Below are 22,885 nucleotides of genomic sequence, written 5' to 3'. Positions count from 1 at the left end.
AATGTCTTGAGACCATGTTGGGGCATGTGGATTTTCTTTGTGAGTGTGGACCGTACATGGTGACCGATTTGTTTGGATGCTGCTTGAGGCGGGAGCAGGGTTCAAGTGACGGGTTGAGTTCAAGAGGGACTCACCTGTGTGATTCATTATTATTGGAACCTTTCCTGTAATTAATTTGATTACCACCAGGTGTGAGTATGATCAGCCATCACAAACTGTTTGACAATCTGCCCTTCTCTTTGCAGTAGTGACATCACAAATTAGTTTCAACCTAGATCTATCATACATCTAGGTGGACACGCCCAGTGGGGATGTCACCAAAACAAAGGAAAAGGCAGATTTTGAAACGGCATGTAGTGGCTGACCACACTCACACACCTGGTGGTATATGAAGGGGGCTCTTTAAAGTGGATTAGCATGTGTGTTGAAAACAGTTTCAATTGATATTACCAAAGTGATGACTTGGAAACTAATACTAAGGACAGAGGGCGCTGATCTCATTACAACTCAGGAGGACATCAATAATATCACCAACGTATATATAAAATGAGCTGCCATAAGACCCAGCCATTAAAAGTTTATGCGACGGTTCAAACCATTGTGCAGGATATATAGGGGAGACATATACAAAACCTCTCAAAATTGTTGTGTTTATATGTGAAATATTTCATAAGTGGACTCAGCCTGTAATAAATATATGTATGTCCATTACATCATTTATCTAGAAAGAATGTATATTGGGGATGACATGTTTTTCAGAAATTGAGGTGGACTCCTGCACTCCATCTGCGCCAATGATAAGGACTAGCAAAATTATATTTTAGTTATTTTTTAAACAATTAAATTGCATCTCAGGACATCTCTGTATATTAGTCTCTAAAAATGTAAAACAAACAGGGGTTCACGATGGCAAAAAAAGACAGATTTATTTGAATTTCTTTTATTTTAAGGCTTTCAAAGCATACTTGGCAGCGTTGGCTTTCTCATGAGTTAAGTAGGGTTTGATCCCAGTAACCAGAGGCAGGCCAAAACCAAACCAAGATCGAACCAAGGTTCAGAGGAGACAAGAGGGGCACCGAGATCCGTCACCGCCTCTCAAAGGCAGCAAACATAAAGGCTATTGCATGTAAACACAACTATGACTGCCCATCACAAATCTTACATCCCCACCACCCCCATCCTACCAACACCAACACCAACACCAACACCCCCACCACCACCACCGACCCCACCACCCCCACCACCACCACCACCGACCCCACCACCCCCACCACCCCTACCAGCATCACCACCACCGAGAGGCGGTGGGCTCAGATGTATTCGGGCCTCACCACAAAGTGGTAGATATACTCTTCATCGGTGCAGGGGTACGTTACATTCTCGCCAGTGGGCACATAAGCAAATGTACCCTTGAAGTCCATAATGTGGAAAATGTATCTTCCTTGGCAGCTTAACAGCAGCCGGTTGCTGTAGCGGATGCTGCCCTGGTACTGGAAGTTGGACGTGGACATTCTCATTCTGGCCGCAGGTAGTGAATCACACCGCACACCACGGTTGGAACAGTCGCTTTGCTTTTTGAAGAGGTTCAGCTGCCAGTTAACCATTTTGTCCGCGAAGAGAGCGCTGATGTGGACAGGTGTGCTTTGAGTTTGAATTGTTCTCGGCATCGGCGTGTTGTAATAACTGCCTCTATAACTGCCTCGATGGTTGTACTGGTTGTTGATCTGACGCTGGACGTTTTCTACGCTTTGGTTAACGGTAACGCTCCACGGCGGGCCAGTGTAGATCCTGGGCTGGTAATCCTGGTCGTTTCTCTGGAAAGTGGAGCTGTTCTTCAGAGTGCCGAAGGGCAGCGAGTGCGCTTCGAACCCTTTCAGAAGCTTCTCCTGATACAGAGTCTTATGGGCGGAGTAGAGGGCGGAGGTGAAGCGTACCTCGAAGAGCTCCTTGGCGGGGATCATAGGGAAGCGCACGCGGGCCAACAAGACGGCCTGCTGCTCCTCATTGGTCGTCCGGTTCACCTGGGAGACCCAGTCCTCCAGCGCTGCCAGGACGAAGGTCTCGCCCGGCACCACCAGGTCAGAGCGGGACAGAAGGGCCTGCAACAGTTCTGCTGACACAGAGCTCCAGGCCTTGGAGGTGCTGAGCTTCTGGAAGTTCCACGCCATGTACTGGAGACAGTTCTCCTGCAGCACCCGGTCGCCTGCTCCCACCGAGTACTCGTAGAAGGATACCTGGGTGAGGAAGGAGGGGTCCTCAGGGAGAAGCTTGGTGAAAAGGCGCCCGGCGTCCTCCATCAACCTCCTCATTCCAAAGTGCGACGCCAACTGGTGGAAACACTCGGCCGTAGTCATGGTTACTTCCAGTCTCCGCGTGTAAACGTACCTAAGAGTACACAGGGCAGATTCCACAATGGTTACCTGGGTGATGGGAGACCACACAGGTTCATTATGGTCATCCGAATCATGGGGTGCTGTAAGGCCTTTACCTGATCAAACTGGGTAGATGAGGACGGCAATTCTGGGTGAGATTAATTGATATTTGGTCGACATCAGTCGAGGCTTTGAAGCCAGGGAAACGTGAGAGGATCATCCTGTGTGCGCACACTGTTGTGTTCACCATCTCCCCATCGTATTGTTCAAGGCCGGTGTAAGTTTGTCCTTGGATAAGGAAGTCGCAGCCATCCTCACTGTCAAAGAGTTGCCCAAGATCCTCAGACAGATCAAGACTATGGTCCACATAGTTCTCACTAGTGCCTAAAGTGTGGAGAATAATAAATATATTTATTAGTATTCAAAATGTACAGCATTGGTTGTGTATCCCCAAGGTGTAGGCCTACTTTGGAATACTGCAGTGTCTTAGAGGGGGTAGACTGGTAGAAAAAGTTTGAGGAACACTGGAAATTAACACTTTTGTAAGTATTTTACTGCCATAATGGTTGAATAATTCTGATATCTACCTGCTACACAAATAACTCCAGCATCTTGCTTGTGTGTGCAATCCCTTATTCCCCATCCATTGTAGGAACAGTTGGAAAGAGAGTTCTCTGTGCCAACACACTTCGTCCGGTCAAGCCAAATCTGTCCGGATCCTAGAGAATGTATTGAAATTAGAAATTGTTAGTTCACAATGGCCGGTAATCGTGTGTGGTTTTGTGGGAGAAAATTATAAATGTCAAATGTAATATATATATATTATAGGCATATATATATAAATAGGTATATATTTTTTTCTGATGCAATATTCAGCTCTCCCAAGGACTCCTCCTCACTGGTTCATGGTTAAAACATGTTTTATTCAAAATGTTATCTAAAAACATAACTAAAAGCACTACACTACCCACAATCCTAAAGTTTAACCCTAACATATTTCATTGGTGGAGCTCGCTTTTACCATGGAAAGGTTTACCACCGGGGCGAAAGTCAAGCCGTTAATTACTGGTGCCGCTGAACTCCCTTGTTTACAGAGCGACCATGATGTCCCCTTTCTGACATGATGCGATTTTTTAGAGATGAGGACAGAGTGTCCAAATGGGTTAAACCAGTAGGAAGTCCGGCCATGTACTGGGCTGTAGTGATTGAGAGAGCCAGCTAGAAAGACAAGACCTACAGGGTTGTGGTGAGTTTGGCAGGCTCTTAGCTGGCTGACCCGAGTTGCACCAATCATTTCGTTATCATGGTGCGGGGAATAAAAATAAATAATTAAATTATATGATATATAGCGGTGCCATTTAGTAATTTTGGTAGGATAAAATCGAGGAGTACATAATGTTGAATGAATACATAATTGAATTCACAGGTAAAAACAAGTAATAATCCCTTATATATCCACCGGCTCTTAGAAACCTCAGCTGGAACCGTTGGAACCGCCATTGATGGACGCGCGATGGTTGAGTATAGGCTACCATGTTTACTCATGGTACCATGTCGATGACGACACTATATATACATACATACTATATATTAAACTACAACACCCCCCCCCCCCCCCCCCACACACACACATAAATGCACAATTACAAAACTTTTATTAACAATATAAACACTAATAATGGCAACGGTTAAGACATGCAAGAAGCGTGTTTCGGTTGGTGCAAGTGGTCTGATAAAAAGGTCAGCAATGGATCAGGGGATGAGAAGTTTCTTAACTCGTTCACAAAATAGGCCTAATGTTCCTGGACCGTTGTCTTTTCTTGCTCGGAATCCAATGTTTTACGGTCACGAATAATTCCTGCGGTAATTGGCTAAGTTCCAGGCTGAAAACTATTTTTTTTCGATTTTCTGAAGAGCCAATAGAGAAAATTAATGGGATATTGACTTCCGGAACCAGAGTTGTTAAAAAAGGGAACGCTCACTGCTGCAAAAACTACTTTTGCTAAATCTCCTGCGCCATCGCCCCCTAGTGGAGACATTATATCAGAATAGAACAGCCCACCTTCGCCAAACGACCCTCCAGCGACGGCAGATACGGCTCCTTTGAAGTGCAGCTGACGACACACCACCTGCGCGTCGGGCAGATCCCAGCCGTTGTGACACACGGTTCCCCATTCCCCGTGAAGGTAGACCTCCACCCGGCCCTGAGAGTGGGTCTCCGCACCCGCCAACCGTATATCCCCAACCTCTGGCGACCCCATCGGGCTTTCTGGCGCACAAAGAAAACTGAGGTTATATTTGAAGGACGGAAAATATCCCAACGCTTCACGTTATGAAATAATATAACGGATTAGTGAAAAGTCAGGGCAGCAACAGCTATATAATGATTGGTCTGTAACGTTATACATCATTGAGTGGTTTGGTGGTCAACTGAGACATTTTCACAGTAGACCTTACAAACAAGGGAACAAAACAAATGTAGAAACTAGTTTTCAGTTGATCTATTTGCATTTTAAGTAATGGAATTGTAGTTGAACTTACTGAAAAGGCTCAATTTCATGGATCCGAGAGGAGAAACATGGAGAAGCAAAATCCACAAAGCAGACAGCATGGCTCCGTGCTTCTGCATGTTGGCGACTGAGGGATGTTCTAACCTGCAGGTTATTGAACCCAGCCAAACTGTGCAACTGAGTTTGGGAAAAGGAAAGTAATAAAAAATGTATTAATAAAATGCAGACATGAAGAAAAGCATTAATTTAATTTATGTGTCATCACCTTCTTGATTCTTGAATAGCTTTCACAAAACGATCATTAGCCTACCTACTGATAGCTGTTCCCGAGTTTCGTTTCCTTCCCTCCCAGTGATTGTAATCCCCTTTTATGCCCCACAACCATGGCCAATCTTAGGTTTCGTTGTGTCTGAATAGAAAAAAGTTGCACAACTGCCCCTACTGGCACACCTTATTTACATGGGAAACAAAAATTAGAAAGCAAATTCACAGGAAAACCTTACTGAAAATAACAGACAACTGTTGTGTTATACATGCTAGATGGGTATCCACATTGTAACCACTGGTGAGATATTTATATAACGGGTGCAAACCGGCCAAAAAAGCTGACAACATATTTTTGGAATAAAGAAAATGATCAATGCACGGCGCCATGCAGCCCCTCCCTTTGATTCATTCATGCCACATCTTTCTAAACAAACTCTGTCTAAGTGACGCATAGAAGTCTGTCAGTGATGTTCAGACACACTTTATGAAGCAGTACTAAAAATAAGAAAAACTTAGTCACATCTATTAGACATCTATAGATTTTTTACGTGAAATTACGCATGCATTAAAAAACAAGTGACGTACCATAACCCCCCCAACACCCCCCCACCCCACCAAAGCACATTACTTGTTATTTTTCGCCGTTCCCTCAAACAGTGCTTCGTCTTTCCCAACAGCTTCTTTCCTCAGTTTGGCTTTCCTTTCCCCTTTGCTATATTTAAAATATATATGTTTAAGAGCAGCAACAAAAGCAAATTAAGTTAACTATATAAACGCCATAACATCAAACTGATAGCAATATCAAATTTAAATAAAATAATTAATACTACTACTGAAAGAAGCTGCCCTACAGGCAACACGGCTCAGATAATAACTCTTGTATCAGCCATGCAGGTCCATAGAAGCTCAATAGCTTACTAAAACCGTTTTTTTCTTCAAAAGTATTAATTGGTTTTATATGATCATCGACATAGACTTGATGATGACAAAGACTGTAATAAGTCCCCAATTTAGAGGGGACAGGTGTGATTGTGATCAGCCATTACAAACTGTTTGACAATCCGCCCTTCTCAGTGCCGTAATGATCACAAATGAGTGTCATCCTAAATCCATCATACATCTAGGGCAGGGGTCTCGAAGTCATCTTACCTGGGGGCCGCTGGAGGTAGAGTCTGGGTCAGGCTGGGCCACATCAAGTATTCCTCAGAATAAAGGAGCACAACTGACCCCATCTAAGTTAATGATCGGGCTATAATGAGATCACGTTGGCTATGTAATCGCTGACAACAGGGGACATTTCATAGCGGTTGGTGGAAACCGGGACATTTTAGCGTCCTTTGGCTTTTGGCGGGACTCAGGACACGCAACTCAAAATTGGGACTGTCCCGGCAAAACCGGGACTTCTGGTCACCCTATCACAAGTGATAAAAAAGCGTGGCAAGCCACTCAGTAAAAAAACACTAAACTTTGATGTCAATTAGGGGGCCACAAAATATCATCAAGCGGGCCTCAATTGGCCCCCGGGCCACGAGTTTGAGACCCCTGACCTAGGTGCCCCCCCCCAGTGGGGATGTCACCAAAGCACAGGAAAAGGCAGATTTTCAAACGGCTTGTAATGGCGAATCTCACTCACATCTGGGGTTATGAAGGGGGCCCTTCAAAGTGGATTACCATGTGTGTTGAACGCAGTTTCAATTGATATTACCAAAGTGATGACTTGGAAACTAATACTCTAAGGACAGAGGGCGCTGATCTCATTACAACTCAGGAGGACATCAATAATATCACCAAACTAAATGTAAGTTTAGCTGCCATAAGAACCAGCCATTAATAGTTTAGGCAACGGTTCAAACCATTGTGCAGGATATACAGGGGGGACAAATAAAAAAACGCTCAAAAGTATTGTGTTTATGTGTGAAATATTTCTATTTACATTTGGGGGGGGGGGGGGGGGAACAACATGTTTTTCAATTTTTTTGGGGACGACAACATGTTTTCCAGAAGTTGAAGTGGCCTCGTCCACTCCATCCCCCCCTCTGCGCTCATGATGAGGACTAACCGAAATTATAAACTTTTGCAGCTAACAACTAAATTGCATGTCAGGACATCTTTGTACATTAGAAGCTACAATTGTAACACAAATGTACAATATGGGGTATATGATGGTGAACAAAGACAGATTTATTTGAATAGCTTTTTATTTGAAGGCTTTGAAGCATACATGAACATACTAATGAGAGTCACTTCACTAAGAGATCCTAATTCATTTCATTGAAAGGCAGCGTTTGCCTTCTCGTGAGTTTAGTAGGGTTTGATCCCAGTAACCAGAGGCAGACCAAACCAAACCAAGAACGAACCCAGGTTCAGACTCTGGAGAAACCGTCACCGCTTCTCCAAGGCAGCAACCATAAAGGCTAAATTGTAAACACAAGTATGGCTGCCCATCACCAATCAGTCATCCCCCACCACCACCGACAACTACCCCACCACCAGCACCACCAGCCCCAACACCACCACGACCCCACCACCCCTACCAGCATCACCACCACCGAGAGGCGGTGGGCTCAGATGTATTCGGGCCTCACCACAAAGTGGTAGATATACTCTTCACCGGTGCAGGGGTACGTTACATTCTCGCCAGTGGGCACATAAGCAAATGTACCCTTGAAGTCCATAATGTGGAAAATGTATCTTCCTTGGCAGCTTAACAGCAGCCGGTTGCTGTAGCGGATGCTGCCCTGGTACTGGAAGTTGGACGTGGACATTCTTATTCTGGCCGCAGGCAGTGAATCACACCGCACACCACGGTTGGAACAGTCGCTTTGCTTGTTGAAGAGGTTCAGCTGCCAGTCAACCATTTTGTCCGCGAAGAGAGCGCTGATATGGACAGGTGTGCTGTGAGTTTGACTTGTTCTCGGCATCGGCGTGTTGTAATACTGCTGGTAGTCATACTGCGAGTAACTGCCTCGATATCTATCTCGACGGTTGTACTGGATGTTGATCGGGCGCCGGACGTTTTCTACGCTTTGGTTAACGGTAACGCTCCACGGCGGGCCAGTGTAGATCCTGGGCTGGTAATCCTGGTCGTTTCTCTGGAAAGTGGAGCTGTTCTTCAGAGTGCCGAAGGGCAGCGAGTGCGCTTCGAACCCTTTCAGAAGCTTCTCCTCATACAGAGTCTGATGGGCGGAGTAGAGGGCGGAGGTGAAGCGTACCTCGAAGAGCTCCTTGGCGGGGATCATAGGGAAGCGCACACGGGCCAACAAGACGGCCTGCTGCTCCTCATTGGTCGTCCGGTTCACCTGGGAGACCCAGTCCTCCAGCGCTGCCAGGACGAAGGTCTCGCCCGGCACCACCAGGTCAGAGCGGGACAGAAGGGCCTGCAGCAGTTCTGCTGACACAGAGCTCCAGGCCTTGGAGGTGCTGAGCTTCTGGAAGTTCCACGCCATGTACTGGAGACAGTTCTCCTGCAGCACCCGGTCGCCTGCTCCCACCGAGTACTCGTAGAAGGAGACCTGGGTGAGGAAGGAGGGGTCCTCAGGGAGAAGCTTGGTGAAGAGGCGCCCGGCGTCCTCCATCAACCTCCTCATTCCAAAGCGCGACGCCAACTGGTGGATACACTCGGCTGTAGTCGTGGTTACTTCCAGTCTCCGCGTGTAAACGTACCTAAGAGTACACAGGGCAGATTCCACAATGGTTACCTGGGTGATGGGAGACCACACAGTGTCATTACGGTCATCCGAATCATGGTGTGCTGTAAGGCCTATACCTGATCAAACTGGGTAGATGAGGACGGCACGTCTGGGTGAGATTAATTGATATTTCGTCAACATCAGTAGAGGCGTTGAAGCCAGGGAAACGTGAGAGGATCATCCTGTGTGCGCACACTGTTGTGTTCACCATCTCCCCATCGTATCGTTTAAGGCCGGTGTAAGTTTGTCCGTGGATCAGGAAGTCGCAGCCCTCCTCGCTGTCAAAGAGTTGCCCAAGATCCTCAGACAGATCAAGACTATGGTCCACATAGTTCTCACTAGTGCCTAAAGTGTGGAGAAAGATATACTGTATATATTACTATTCAAAATGTACAGTGGTGCCTAAAGCATTGGTTGTGTACCCCCAAGGTGTAGGTCTACTTTGGAATACTGCAATGTCTTAGAGGGGGTACACTGGTAGAAAAAGTTGGAGGAACACTGGAAATTAACACTTTTGTAAGTATTTTACGGCCATAATGATTGAATAATTCTGATATCTACCTGCTACACAAATAACTCCAGCATCTTGCTTGTGTGTGCAATCCCTTATTCCCCATCCATTGTAGGAACAGTTGGAAAGAGAGTTCTCTGTGCCAACACACTTCGTCCGGTCAAGCCAAATCTGTCCGGATCCTAGAGAATGTATTGAAATTAGAAATTGTTAGTTCACAATGGCCGGTAATCGTGTGTGGTTTTGTGGGAGAAAATTATAAATGTCAAATGTAATATATATATATTAGAGGCATATATATATAAATAGGTATATATTTTTTTCTGATGAAATATTCAGCTCTCCCAAGGCCTCCTCCTCACTGGTTCATGGTTAAAACATGTTTTATTCAAAATGTTATCTAAAAACATAACTAAAAGCACTACACTACCCACAATCCTAAATTTTAACCCTAACATATTTCATTGGTGGAGCTCGCTTTTACCATGGAAAGGTTTACCACCGGGGCGAAAGTCAAGCCGTTAATTACTGGTGCCGCTGAACTCCCTCGTTTACAGAGCGACCATGATGTCCCCTTTCTGACATGATGCGATTTTTTAGAGATGAGGACAGAGTGTCCAAATGGGTTAAACCAGTAGGAAGTCCGGCCATGTACTGGGCTGTAGTGTTTGAGAGAGCCAGCTTGAAAGACAAGACCTACAGGGTTGTGAGTTTGGCAGGCTCTTAGCTGGCTGACCCGAGTTGCACCAATCATTTCGTTATCATGGTGCGGGGAATAAAAATAAATAATTAAATTATATGATATATAGCGGTGCCATTTAGTAAATTTGGTAGGATAAAATCGAGGAGTATATAATGTTGAATGAATACATAATTGAATTCACAGGTAAAAACAAGTAATAATCCCTTATATATCCACCGGCTCTTAGAAACCTCTGCTGGAACCGTTGGAACCGCCATTGATGGACGCGCGATGGTTGAGTATAGGCTACCATGTTTACCTAGGTACCATGTCGATGACGACACTATATATACATTACATACTATATATTAAACTACAAACCCCCCCCCCCCCCACACACACACACACACACACATAAATGCACAATTACAAAACTTTTATTAACAATATAAACACTAATAATGGCAACGGTTAAGACATGCAAGAAGCGTGTTTCGGTTGGTGCAAGTGGTCTGATAAAAAGGTCAGCAATGGATCAGGGGATGAGAAGTTTCTTAACTCGTTCACAAAATAGGTCTAATGTTCCTGGACCTTTGTCTTTTCTTGCTCGGAATCCAATGTTTTACGGTCACGAATAATTCCTGCGGTAATTGGCTAAGTTCCAGGCTGAAAACTATTTTTTTCGATTTTCTGAAGAGCCAATAGAGAATATTAATGGGATATTGACTTCCGGAACCAGAGTTGTTAAAAAAGGGAACGCTCACTGCTGCAAAAACTGCTTTTGCTAAATCTGCTGCGCCATCGCCCCCTAGTGGAGACATTATATCAGAATAGAACAGCCCACCTTCGCCAAACGACCCTCCAGCGACGGCAGATACGGCTCCTTTGAAGTGCAGCTGACGACACACCACCTGCGCGTCGGGCAGATCCCAGCCGTTGTGACACACGGTTCCCCATTCCCCGTGAAGGTAGACCTCCACCCGGCCCTGAGAGTGGGTCTCCGCACCCGCCAACCGTATATCCCCAACCTCTGGCGACCCCATCGGGCTTTCTGGCGCACAAAGAAAACTGAGGTTATATTTGAGGGACGGAAAATATCCCAACGCTTCACGTTATGAAATAATATAACGGATTAGTGAAAAGTCAGGGCAGCAACAGCTATATAATGATTGGCCTGTAACGTTATACATCATTGAGTGGTTTGGTGATCAACTGAGACATTTTCACAGTAGACCTTACAAACAAGGGAACAAAACAAATTTAGAAACTAGTTTTCAGTTGATCTATTTGCATTTTAAGTAATGGAATTGTAGTTGAACTTACTGAAAAGGCTCAATTTCATGGATCCGAGAGGAGAAACATGGAGAAGCAAAATCCACAAAGCAGACAGCATGGCTCCGTGCTTCTGCATGTTGGCGACTGAGGGATGTTCTAACCTGCAGGTTATTGAACCCAGCCAAACTGTGCAACTGAGTTTGGGAAAAGGAAAGTAATAAAAAATGTATTAATAAAATGCAGACATGAAGAAAAGCATTAATTTAATTTATGTGTCATCACCTTCTTGATTCTTGAATAGCTTTCACAAAACGATCATTAGCCTACCTACTGATAGCTGTTCCCGAGTTTCGTTTCCTTCCCTCCCAGTGATTGTCATCCCCTTTTATGCCCCACAACCATGGCCAATCTTAGGTTTCGTTGTGTCTGAATAGAAAAAAGTTGCACAACTGCCCCTACTGGCACACCTTATTTACATGGGAAACAAAAATTAGAAAGCAAATTCACAGGAAAACCTTACTGAAAATAACAGACAACTGTTGTGTTAAACATGCTAGATGGGTATCCACATTGTAACCACTGGTGAGATATTTATATAACGGGTGCAAACCGGCCAAAAAAGCTGACAACATATTTTTGGAATAAAGAAAATGATCAATGCACGGCGCCATGCAGCCCCTCCCTTTGATTCATTCATGCCACATCTTTCTAAACAAACTCTGTCTAAGTGACACATAGAAGTCTGTCAGTGATGTTCAGACACACTTTATGAAGCAGTACTAAAAATAAGAAAAACTTAGTCACATCTATTAGACATCTATAGATTTTTTACGTGAAATTACGCATGCATTAAAAAACAAGTGACGTACCATAACCCCCCCCAACACCCCCCCACCCCACCAAAGCACATTACTTGTTATTTTTCGCCGTTCCCTCAACCAGTGCTTCGTCTTTCCCAACAGCTTCTTTCCTCACTTTGGCTTTCCTTTCCCCTTTGCTATATTTAAAATATATATGTTTAAGAGCAGCAACAAAAGCAAATTAAGTTAACTATATAAACGCCATAACATCAAACTGATAGCAATATCAAATTTAAATAAAATAATTAATACTACTACTGAAAGAAGCTGCCCTACAGGCAACACGGCTCAGATAATAACTCTTGTATCAGCCATGCAGGTCCATAGAAGCTCAATAGCCTACTAAAACCGTTTTTTTCTTCAAAAGTATTAATTGGTTTTATATGATCATCGACATAGACTTGATGATGACAAAGACTGAAATAAGTCCCCAATTTAGAGGGGACAGGTGTGATTGTGATCAGCCATTAGAAACTGTTTGACAATCCGCCCTTCTCAGTGCCGTAATGATCACAAATGAGTGTCATCCTAAATCCATCATACATCTAGGGCAGGGGTCTCGAAGTCATCTTACCTGGGGGCCGCTGGAGGTAGAGTCTGGGTCAGGCTGGGCCACATCAAGTATTCCTCAGAATAAAGGAGCACAACTGACCCCATCTAAGTTAATGATCGGGCTATAATGAGATCACGTTGGCTATGTAATCGCTGACAACAGGGGACATTTCATAGCGGTTGGTGGAAACCGGGACATTTTAGCGTCCTTTGGCTTTTGGCGGGACTCAGGACACGCAACTCAAAATTGGGACTGTCCCGGCAAAACCGGGACTTCTGGTCACCCTATCACAAGTGATAAAAAAGCGTGGCAAGCCACTCAGTAAAAAAACACTAAACTTTGATGTCAATTAGGGGGCCACAAAATATCATCAAGCGGGCCTCAATTGGCCCCCGGGCCGCGAGTTTGAGACCCCTGACCTAGGTGCCCCCCCCCAGTGGGGATGTCATCAAAGCACAGGAAAAGGCAGATTTTCAAACGGCTTGTAATGGCGAATCTCACTCACATCTGGGGTTATGAAGGGGGCCCTTCAAAGTGGATTACCATGTGTGTTGAACGCAGTTTCAATTGATATTACCAAAGTGATGACTTGGAAACTAATACTCTAAGGACAGAGGGCGCTGATCTCATTACAACTCAGGAGGACATCAATAATATCACCAAACTAAATGTAAGTTTAGCTGCCATAAGAACCAGCCATTAATAGTTTAGGCAACGGTTCAAACCATTGTGCAGGATATACAGGGGGGACAAATAAAAAAACGCTCAAAAGTATTGTGTTTATGTGTGAAATATTTCTATTTACATTTGGGGGGGGGGGGGGGGGGAAACAACATGTTTTTCAATTTTTTGGGGGGGACAACATGTTTTCCAGAAGTTGAAGTGGCCTCGTCCACTCCATCCCCCCTGTGCGCTCATGATGAGGACTAGCCGAAATTATAAACTTTTGCAGCTAACAACTAAATTGCATGTCAGGACATCTTTGTACATTAGAAGCTACAATTGTAACACAAATGTACCATATGGGGTATATGATGGTGAACAAAGACAGATTTATTTGAATAGCTTTTTATTTGAAGGCTTTGAAGCATACATGAACATACTAATGAGAGTCACTTCACTAAGAGATCCTAATTCATTTCATTGAAAGGCAGCGTTTGCCTTCTCGTGAGTTGAGTAGGGTTTGATCCCAGTAACCAGAGGGCAGACCAAACCAAACCAAGAACGAACCCAGGTTCAGACTCTGGAGAAACCGTCACCGCTTCTCCAAGGCAGCAACCATAAAGGCTAAATTGTAAACACAAGTATGGCTTCCCATCACCAATCGGTCATCCCCCACCACCACCGACAACATCCCCACCACCAGCACCACCAGCCCCAACACCACCACCGACCCCACCACCCCTACCAGCATCACCAGCACCGAGAGGCGGTGGGCTCAGATGTATTCAGGCCTCACCACAAAGTGGTAGATATACTCTTCATCGGTGCAGGGGTACGTTACATTCTCGCCAGTGGGCACATAAGCAAATGTACCCTTGAAGTCCATAATGTGGAAAATGTATCTTCCTTGGCAGCTTAACAGCAGCCGGTTGCTGTAGCGGATGCTGCCCTGGTACTGGAAGTTGGACGTGGACATTCTCATTCTGGCCGCAGGCAGTGAATCACACCGCACACCACGGTTGGAACAGTCGCTTTGCTTGTTGAAGAGGTTCAGCTGCCAGTCAACCATTTTGTCCGCGAAGAGAGCGCTGATATGGACAGGTGTTCTGTGAGTTTGACTTGTTCTCGGCATCGGCGTGTTGTAATACTGCTGGTAGTCATACTGCGAGTAACTGCCTCGATATCTATCTCGACGGTTGTACTGGATGTTGATCGGGCGCCGGACGTTTTCTACGCTTTGGTTAACGGTAACGCTCCACGGCGGGCCAGTGTAGATCCTGGGCTGGTAATCCTGTTCGTTTCTCTGGAAAGTGGAGCTGTTCTTCAGAGTGCCGAAGGGCAGCGAGTGCGCTTCGAACCCTTTCAGAAGCTTCTCCTGATACAGAGTCTGATGGGCGGAGTAGAGGGCGGAGGTGAAGCGTACCTCGAAGAGCTCCTTGGCGGGGATCATAGGGAAGCGCACACGGGCCAACAAGACGGCCTGCTGCTCCTCATTGGTCGTCCGGTTCACCAGGGAGACCCAGTCCTCCAGCGCTGCCAGGACGAAGGTCTCGCCCGGCACCACCAGGTCAGAGCGGGACAGAAGGGCCTGCAGCAGTTCTGCTGACACAGAGCTCCAGGCCTTGGAGGTGCTGAGCTTCTGGAAGTTCCACGCCATGTACTGGAGACAGTTCTCCTGCAGCACCCGGTCGCCTGCTCCCACCGAGTACTCGTAGAAGGAGACCTGGGTGAGGAAGGAGGGGTCCTCAGGGAGAAGCTTGGTGAAGAGGCGCCCGGCGTCCTCCATCAACCTCCTCATTCCAAAGCGCGACGCCAACTGGTGGATACACTCGGCTGTAGTCGTGGTTACTTCCAGTCTCCGCGTGTAAACGTACCTAAGGGTACACAGGGCAGATTCCACAATGGTTACCTGGGTGATGGGAGACCACACAGTGTCATTACGGCCATCCGAATCATGGTGTGCTGTAAGGCCTATACCTGATCAAACTGGGTAGATGAGGACGGCACGTCTGGGTGAGATTAATTGATATTTCGTCAACATCAGTAGAGGCGTTGAAGCCAGGGAAACGTGAGAGGATCATCCTGTGTGCGCACACTGTTGTGTTCACCATCTCCCCATCGTATCGTTTAAGGCCGGTGTAAGTTTGTCCGTGGATCAGGAAGTCGCAGCCCTCCTCGCTGTCAAAGAGTTGCCCAAGATCCTCAGACAATTCAAGACTATGGTCCACATAGTTCTCACTAGTGCCTAAAGTGTGGAGAAAGATATATATATTTAGTAGTATTCTAAATGTTTGAGAACACTGGAAATAAACACTATTTTTTATTAGTGTTTACTGCCGTAATGGTTGAATAATTCTAATATCTACCTGCTACACAAATAACTCCCGCATCTTGCTTGTGTGTGCAATCACTTATTCCCCATCCATTGTAGGAACAGTTAGAAAGAGAGTTCTCTGTGCCAACACACTTCGTCTGGTCAAGCCAAATCTCTCCGGATCCTAGAGAATGTATTGAAATTAGAAATTGTTAGTTCACAATGGCCGGTAATCGTGTGTGGTTTTGTGGGAGAAAATTATATATCTATGTAAAATGTAATATATATATATGTAACAGACCTATTGAGTATTCACCTGTATATTTACGTTTCGCCCGGTACCCTTTTGCGTGCCTCGCACGTAGTCGCGTCGAAAACGTAAGTTTAATTTGTCTTAAAGCCTGTACTTTGGTTAGATAAATGTTGGGTTCATATTGAAACATTTTGTATGTAAGTTTTATAGTTCATGTTTCTTACACCGGTCGTATTTCTATGCCATTTTATGTCCGTGTATAGCGTGTGAAGCAAGCTAACAGCTGTCCCATGAATGTACGGTGAATGCAACTTTTCCATCTAAATTTTCCCTCGTCTTGCACCCTTGGCAAGCGGAGCGAGGTATGTTGGTTTGTTGTAAGCTTTTAGTGTGATGTTTAAGTTTGGTGTCTTTATGCAAGTGTAGCAAATAATGCACACATTTAAGTTTTCTTTGTTGTGCTGAAATATGTTTTCTGTCATTCTTTTATTTCCTGTATTGGAATAATATTTGAATTCAAGTGAATATTTTAAAGGTCTTTCAGATGTTTATGCAGTTTGCACACACATGAATGTTATCTTAATATTAAGAGACTAGTGAAACTTTCTTTAATTTGTGAACGTGGAAATTGTACTGCACTGATGTTAATATATTTGTGTAATAGTGCAACCATTTTGTGTTACTTTTTCTAGGTTCACAGTGCTATATCGACAGAAGAATTCCGCAATAAAAGGTTGCACCCCTCAGAGACTCTCCGGTTACTTCGATGTCAAGGGCTGCTACAATATATATATGTATATATATTAGTGCTGTCAAGCGATTAAAATATTTATTCGAGATTAATCGCATTAATGTCATAGTTAACTCACGATTTAATCGCACATTTTTTTCCTATGCTAAATATCCCTTGATTTCTTTGTCCCATTAATTGTTCTCATTTTAATGCTCTTATCAACATGGAGAAGTGCATCGGCTTTCCTTGTGGAAATGTTTTTTTATTGATAACAACATTGGCATATACTGATCAAAACAGGACGATGCAAAAAAAAAGCCTATAGTGCAATTAAACGATGAACATACAAACATACTGCCTTGAACATAGCAGTCAGGCTACTGCTTCTTTGTTTTGAGCCAATTTTTTATTAATAAATTGCGTTAATCGCGCAATAAAAAAATGAACGCCGTTAAAATTGGTTTGCGTTAACGCCGTTAATAACGCGTTTAACTGACAGCACAAATATATATATATACATATATATATGGTTTTATTTCTGATGTAATATTCAGCTGTCCCAAGGGCCCCTCCTCCTCTTGGTTAAAATGTTTTAGGTGAGTTATTTATAGACATAATTTAAAAGCACTACACTACCCACAATCCTAAAGTTTAACGCAACGTATTTCATTGGTGGAGCGCGCTTTTACCATGGAAAGGTTTACCGCCGGTGTTGTGCCGAATTTCGACCCCCCCCGCATATTACGACCCCCCTTCGCGTGAACGCGCATTCGCTTATTGTCTACGCCCCATACTTTCATTTAGTTCGAGGCGCTCTTCCTTCCGACAATATTAGTCTAAATTAGTGTTTATATTCTATCACAACATCACATGTTGAGCAACTTATCACAGAAAGCGATGGCGTATTTTAGATTGTAAGTTTGAAGACGAACACATCGCAATGGAGCCTCCGACGACCCATGTACGCTACAACATTCACGATAATGAACTACGAGAGCACTTAAATACGTAATAGTTAAAAGTAATACATTTATGCATTATGTTATTTACTCATATTAATTTTGACAACCTCTTGGTAGCCTACCCTTGGTAGCACATTTAACTGACTGATCCAAAACGAAGGAAATCCTTTACTAGGTACAGACTCAGTGAGCACAGCCTCGCCTTCGAGAGAGTGAAGGATATTGATTCGGTCGTTTTGATTCGTTCGTTACGTCAGATTACATCTTAAAAAAAATAAAAAAATAAAAAAACTTTTTATAATTATTTTCTTTAATTGGTCATGGGTCCGGATAGGACCGTCAAGACCGCAGTCCGGCGTTTTTGAGATGCCTGCTATGTAGTATACTGAACGTCCCACCAATATTTATACCACTTGCTTACTCTCTATATTTCATTCATGGTTTTACATTTATAATTGTATTTTACTTTACATTTAATTCTTCATTGTTCAGGCATTACAGAACTTGCATGGTCATCAATAAAAAATAAATACAGTTTAATTTCTTTGTTTGTTCTTAAATTGACGTAGAATGGAGCAAAGACTCCTGGGATTGGGAAATGCGTTTATCCAATAAACAGATGGTGGTCAAGTCTATTTTTGAAAAAATGTAGGGGGATATATACGTCGAATGGTATGACCCAAGATACGTCAGACAGAGAAAGCGCGCATATCCGACGGTACCGCCTTGTCATTGGTTTACCTAGGTGCCATTCCAACACCATTGCTACCTCTCATTGGCTGAATCTTTGAGAAAGTTGTAGACTCAATCAATATAAGTCGCGGGGAGACGGAGCTCTGTTCGTTTGTATATTTTATTTACGTGACCATATGTTTGGTTTATGTTTAAAAAAAAAGAATCAAAGAACCAGTTCTTCTTGTTTTGGGGAACCAGTTCTTGTCGTTCACGTTCGGGATTCGTTCGTTGTAACGAATCAGTCGCGACCGACACATCCCTAATACATATACATATGTACATCCATACACATATTCATAATATGTACTGTTCATTATATTGACATGGTAGGCATCAACACTGGGAGCATTTTGACTGAGTGAGTAATTCTGCCTGCATGAATTGGCTGTCAGAATACAACGCCCCCCTCCCCCCACACCTGCCAAATGTCCCCTGTTATGACTACACGTCTGACATTTCTACAGTCACATCCGGTGACCTAACGATGTAACCCCAAAAAATTTGAAGTGTCTCAGACTTTGCAAACAAGAAATAGGAGGGGGGGTTGAAATACGGCAGGCTAAATTGCCTGCCAGAATACAACCCCCCCCCCCCCCCCCCCGCCAAATGTCCCCTGTTGTGACTACACGTCTGAAATTTCTACAATCACATCCAGTGACCTAACGATGTAACCCCAATAAATTTGAAGTGTCTCAGCCTTTGCAAACATGAAATAGGAGGGGGGTGATGAATATGGCAGGCTAAATTGGCTGGATATTGAATATATCCAGTATAAACAGTATATATTCAATATATCGAAAATATATATTGGATATATTCAATATATATCCAATATATCCAATATCCTTCACTCTCTCGAAGGCGAGGCTTTGCTCACTGAGGATGTACCTAGTAAAGGATTTCCTTAGTTTTGGATCAGTCACAGTTAAATGTGCTTTCCAGGGTAGGCTACCAAGAGGTTGTCAAAATTAATATGAGTAAATAACATAATGCATAAATGTATTACTTTTAACTATTACGTATTTAAGTGCTCTCGTAGTTCATTATCGTGAATGTTGTAGCGTAGACATGGGTCGTCGGAGGTTACATTGCGATGTGTTCGTCTTCAAACATACAATCTAAAATATGCCATCGCTTTCTGTGATAAGTTGCTCAACATGTGATGTTGTGATAGAATATAAACACTAATATTGTCGGAAGGAAGAGCGCCTCGAACTAAATGAAAGTATGGGGCGTAGACAATAAGCGAATGCGCGTTCACGCGAAGGGGGGTCGTAATATGCGGGGGGGGGTCGAAATTCGGCACAACACCTGCGCGAAAGTCAAGCCGTTGATTACTGCTGCCGCTGAACCCGATCGTTTACACAGGGACCATGATGTCCCTTTTTGACATGATGCGGTTTTTTAGAGATGAGGACAGTGTCCAAATCTGTGTGCTAAATCTGCTGCGCCATCCCCCCCTAGTGAAGACATATCAGAATAGAACAGCCCACCTTCGCCAAACGACCCTCCAGCGACGGCAGATACGGCTCCTTTGAAGTGGAGCTGACGACACACAACCTGCGCGTCCGGCAGATCCCAGCCGTTGTGACACACGGTTCCCCATTCCCCGTGAAGGTAGACCTCCACCCGGCCCTGAGAGTGGGTCTCCGCACCCGCCAACCGTATATCCCCATCCTCTGGCGACCCCATCGGGCTTTCTGGCGCACAAAGAAAAAGGAGGTTATATTTGAGGGACGGAAAATATCCCAACGCTTCACGTTATGAAATAATAAAACGGATTAGTGAAAAGTCAGGGCAGCAACAGCTATATAATGAAAGGCCTGTAATGTTATACATCATTGAGTGATTTGGTGATCAACAGACATTTTCACAGTATAGGCCTTACAAACAAGGGAACAAAACAAATTTAGAAACTAGTTTTCAGTTGATCTATTTGCATTTTTAGTGATGGAATTGTAGTTGAACTTACTGAAAAGGGGCAATTTCATGGATCCGAGAGGAGAAACATGGAGAAGCAAAATCCACAAAGCAGACAGCATGGCTCCGTGCTTCTGTATGTTGACGACTGAGATACGTTATAATCTGCAGGTAATGGACTCCAGCCAAATAATGCAACTGAGTTTGAGGCAATGAAAGTAATAAAAAATGTATTAATAAAATGCAGACATGAATAAATGCATTAATTTAATTCATATGTCACCACCTTCTTGATTCTTGAATGGCTTTCACAAAACGATCATTCGCCTACCTACTGATAGCTGTTTCGTGAAACCCGAGTTTCGTTTCTTCCCCTCCCAGTGATTGTCCGTCCCTTTTATGCCCTACAACCCAGGTTTCATTTTGTCTGAATATCAAAGTTGCAACCTTGCCCCAACTGGCACACCTTATTTTATGGGATACGAACATTAGAAAGCAAATACACTGGAAGACCTTACTGAAAATAACAGACAACTGTTGTGGTAAACATGCTAGATTGGGGGGGCCCAAACGAATGGAGGGGGGGGGGGGCTAAGCCCCCCCAAGATGTTCAAAAGCCCCCCCCCCTACAATATTTTTTTTTTAAGGAAATCGTAACTTGCTAAGCCAGACTATGAGTTGAAATAATTACTAATACAATTAGAGGTTGTCTTTAACTTGGACTCATTGTTTCCGAGAGCGCTGGCGGGAGGGGCTAGGGCTGAGGGGTCATTTAACGTTACATTTTCTGAATGGTCGCGTTGGCAACTTGGCACTCGGCGGGCAGAGTTAAGAAATAAGAGGAGACAAAGGAGGATTTGCAGATCACAGAGGGAAATTGTAAATAGGTTCTAATGTGCAATTGCCTGAGGTCTACTTAAGGGAAAGGAAAGGATTCATCTACTGTAATTTTAGAGTAGCCGCCCTAGAATAAGTTAAACAACGTAGCTGCTAGCCTATGACAGCTTTCAGTCCCTGCAGATTGCTGTTATAATCAGCAATATTGTGAGAGTGACAAGTTACAACAAATGGCTTGGTGTCCCTAATGGTATATCAGTCAACTCATTGACCAGATGGATATACGAAGGTAGTTGAAGGTACTTGACGTGTGAGGGAGAAGAAGCAGAGCATGGTGAGTGGCAGAGAAGCTGATGCTGACGGAGCCTGCGAAGTCAGTCAAGATCTACTAGGCATACAGGTCGAGTTTTTTTTACGTTCTTCCAACAAGTGGTCTTCTTGTGTCCATGAACTAACAACCAGCCAAAATGACTGTTTATTATTTCATCGCGTGTGCGCGAGGGTGTGTGTGTGGGTGTGTGTGTGTGTGTGTGTGCGCGCTCGCGTGTGTGTTTGCGTCTCCCCCTCCCTAATGTGTCATGGAATGTGTCAAATGTGCCAAAAAAGGTGACATCTTTTCGGAATAAAACCCCCTATGATTCATTCATGCCACATATTTCTAAACAAAGTGTCTATTTCTAAGTCTAAGTGACACATAGAAGTCTGTCAGTGATGTTCAGACCCACTCGATGAAGCAGTAGGGGAGACCGGGTATGGTTGTAACACATTTTTCTTCAGCACCTAAAACGACATTTTCTTTTAAAGCTACAGTTCTGGACCTGTTAGGCAAAGTACCCACATTTGTATGCTACAAGTGGCAACCATTAACATCTCCTCAACTATATCACGGAATTTGTGAGATTATGACAAATACAATGTATTTTGTTACAACCTACCGGGGTAGGTTGTAACCTACTGGGTATGTTGTCATGTTCATGTGATCATGCCCTGTTCCTTTTTTTCAGGACGTTGATGATGAGGAAGGTTCATACAATGATGTGCCAGAGGGGAACCTGCTGCCATGAACAGGAAAACACCAGTCCACACATGCAGTCCCTCCACCACAATGCCTCCTCAGTGGGAATCATCTTGGAGGGAAACATTGTGATGGATGTTGAGAGCCTGCCCCAGGCCATGTAGCCTACATTGTCTTCGGACTTACCTATGCACTGCATCTCAACTACCCAAAGTACATGAAGAACACTTTTGATTTTTTTCAACAGGTACTTCTGAACTTAGGTAAGACAGATCTGAAACCTAAACTTCAAACACTCAAGAATCAGCCTGCAATGTAAGATCCAGCATCTCCTCTTCCCAAGTCGTGAAATGTGAGGTTTTTTAATAAATAATTGGTAGTTGTAGAGTGTGTGTTGTTGATAGCTGGTTTACAGCCTCACCTGGCCTGAGTCAGACTAATTAGACTCTGGCTGGGTGGGGCTGCACACCTGTGGTGCAGAGCAACCATGGCACCCAGGATAAACCAGCTATCACCACATACACTGCCCCGAGCTACTACTGTCGGGGCAGCTTGTAACACCAGCTCGGCGAATACCACCTGCCACCTTAAACAAAGGTATATTTAATCCAACATCTACCTGGGTCCCGTGTCTCAGAGGGCCCCAGGAAAAGCCACTAAGGTGGCGTGTGGCAGAGGTAAACTGCCTGCTGGCGTTGAGGTGGCTGTTGGTTCCAGTGCGGGTTTGGGCAGCC

At 44.2% G+C, this 22,885-nt stretch overlaps 3 protein-coding genes and 1 long non-coding RNA gene across 7 annotated transcripts; 1 reads left to right on the top strand and 3 right to left on the bottom strand.

The window, feature by feature from the left end:
- Positions 1–906: 906 nt before the first annotated feature.
- On the bottom strand, positions 907–5,269 carry LOC130405010 (galectin-3-binding protein A-like). 2 transcript variants are annotated; one of them, XM_056609969.1, is made up of 6 exons: positions 5,193–5,269; positions 4,914–5,059; positions 4,435–4,641; positions 2,960–3,091; positions 2,489–2,756; positions 907–2,385 (listed from the first exon to the last, which is right to left on the bottom strand). In XM_056609969.1, exons 2-6 carry the CDS (start codon positions 4,999–5,001, stop codon positions 1,311–1,313), a joined length of 1,770 nt encoding a protein of 589 aa, XP_056465944.1. In that variant the 5' UTR covers positions 5,002–5,059; positions 5,193–5,269; the 3' UTR covers positions 907–1,310. The 2 variants fall into 2 exon arrangements, with proteins under 2 accessions (XP_056465944.1, XP_056465952.1); XM_056609977.1 differs by having other exon boundaries at positions 915–2,385; positions 5,148–5,239.
- A 2,051-nt stretch (positions 5,270–7,320) lies between these two features.
- On the bottom strand, positions 7,321–11,714 carry LOC130404978 (galectin-3-binding protein B-like). Of its 2 annotated transcripts, none has more exons than XM_056609936.1 (6): positions 11,634–11,714; positions 11,355–11,500; positions 10,876–11,082; positions 9,400–9,531; positions 8,916–9,183; positions 7,321–8,812 (listed from the first exon to the last, which is right to left on the bottom strand). In XM_056609936.1, the coding sequence occupies exons 2-6, from the start codon at positions 11,440–11,442 to the stop codon at positions 7,714–7,716; spliced, it is 1,794 nt and encodes a 597-aa protein (XP_056465911.1). In that variant the 5' UTR covers positions 11,443–11,500; positions 11,634–11,714; the 3' UTR covers positions 7,321–7,713. The 2 variants fall into 2 exon arrangements, with proteins under 2 accessions (XP_056465911.1, XP_056465917.1); XM_056609942.1 differs by having other exon boundaries at positions 11,589–11,680.
- Positions 11,715–14,100: 2,386 nt separating this feature from the next.
- LOC130404996 (galectin-3-binding protein B-like) lies at positions 14,101–20,695 on the bottom strand. 2 transcript variants are annotated; one of them, XM_056609957.1, is made up of 6 exons: positions 20,631–20,695; positions 20,352–20,497; positions 19,873–20,079; positions 15,749–15,880; positions 15,360–15,627; positions 14,101–15,256 (listed from the first exon to the last, which is right to left on the bottom strand). In XM_056609957.1, exons 2-6 carry the CDS (start codon positions 20,419–20,421, stop codon positions 14,158–14,160), a joined length of 1,776 nt encoding a protein of 591 aa, XP_056465932.1. In that variant the 5' UTR covers positions 20,422–20,497; positions 20,631–20,695; the 3' UTR covers positions 14,101–14,157. The 2 variants fall into 2 exon arrangements, with proteins under 2 accessions (XP_056465932.1, XP_056465927.1); XM_056609952.1 differs by having other exon boundaries at positions 20,586–20,661.
- On the top strand, positions 16,044–17,146 carry LOC130406070 (uncharacterized). The gene is made up of 3 exons (XR_008904412.1): positions 16,044–16,074; positions 16,213–16,311; positions 16,642–17,146. It is a non-coding gene; the product is annotated as an uncharacterized LOC130406070 (long non-coding RNA).
- Positions 20,696–22,885: the final 2,190 nt, after the last annotated feature.

Source organism: Gadus chalcogrammus, chromosome 2 (genome assembly GCF_026213295.1).
Source record: "Gadus chalcogrammus isolate NIFS_2021 chromosome 2, NIFS_Gcha_1.0, whole genome shotgun sequence".
Lineage (NCBI taxonomy): Eukaryota > Metazoa > Chordata > Actinopteri > Gadiformes > Gadidae > Gadus > Gadus chalcogrammus.
The sequence above is the reverse complement of the archived record's forward strand: the minus strand, read 5'-3'. Positions and strand labels throughout refer to the sequence as shown.

Excerpts from the sequence above, each read along its gene's own strand:
- LOC130405010 (XM_056609969.1), bottom strand. The coding sequence starts at position 5,001 with ATGCAGAAGCACGGAGCCATGCTGTCTGCTTTGTGGATTTTGCTTCTC. Across the intron at positions 4,642-4,913 it reads CATGAAATTGAGCCTTTTCA|AAAGCCCGATGGGGTCGCCA; the intron begins GTAAGTTCAACT and ends TTTGTGCGCCAG. Across the intron at positions 2,386-2,488 it reads CATCTACCCAGTTTGATCAG|GTACGTTTACACGCGGAGAC; the intron begins GTAAAGGCCTTA and ends GTGTACTCTTAG.
- LOC130404978 (XM_056609936.1), bottom strand. The coding sequence starts at position 11,442 with ATGCAGAAGCACGGAGCCATGCTGTCTGCTTTGTGGATTTTGCTTCTC. Across the intron at positions 11,083-11,354 it reads CATGAAATTGAGCCTTTTCA|AAAGCCCGATGGGGTCGCCA; the intron begins GTAAGTTCAACT and ends TTTGTGCGCCAG. Across the intron at positions 8,813-8,915 it reads CATCTACCCAGTTTGATCAG|GTACGTTTACACGCGGAGAC; the intron begins GTATAGGCCTTA and ends GTGTACTCTTAG.
- LOC130404996 (XM_056609957.1), bottom strand. The coding sequence starts at position 20,421 with ATGCTGTCTGCTTTGTGGATTTTGCTTCTCCATGTTTCTCCTCTCGGA. Across the intron at positions 20,080-20,351 it reads CATGAAATTGCCCCTTTTCA|AAAGCCCGATGGGGTCGCCA; the intron begins GTAAGTTCAACT and ends TTTGTGCGCCAG. Across the intron at positions 15,881-19,872 it reads TGGAGGGTCGTTTGGCGAAG|GATCCGGAGAGATTTGGCTT; the intron begins GTGGGCTGTTCT and ends TACATTCTCTAG.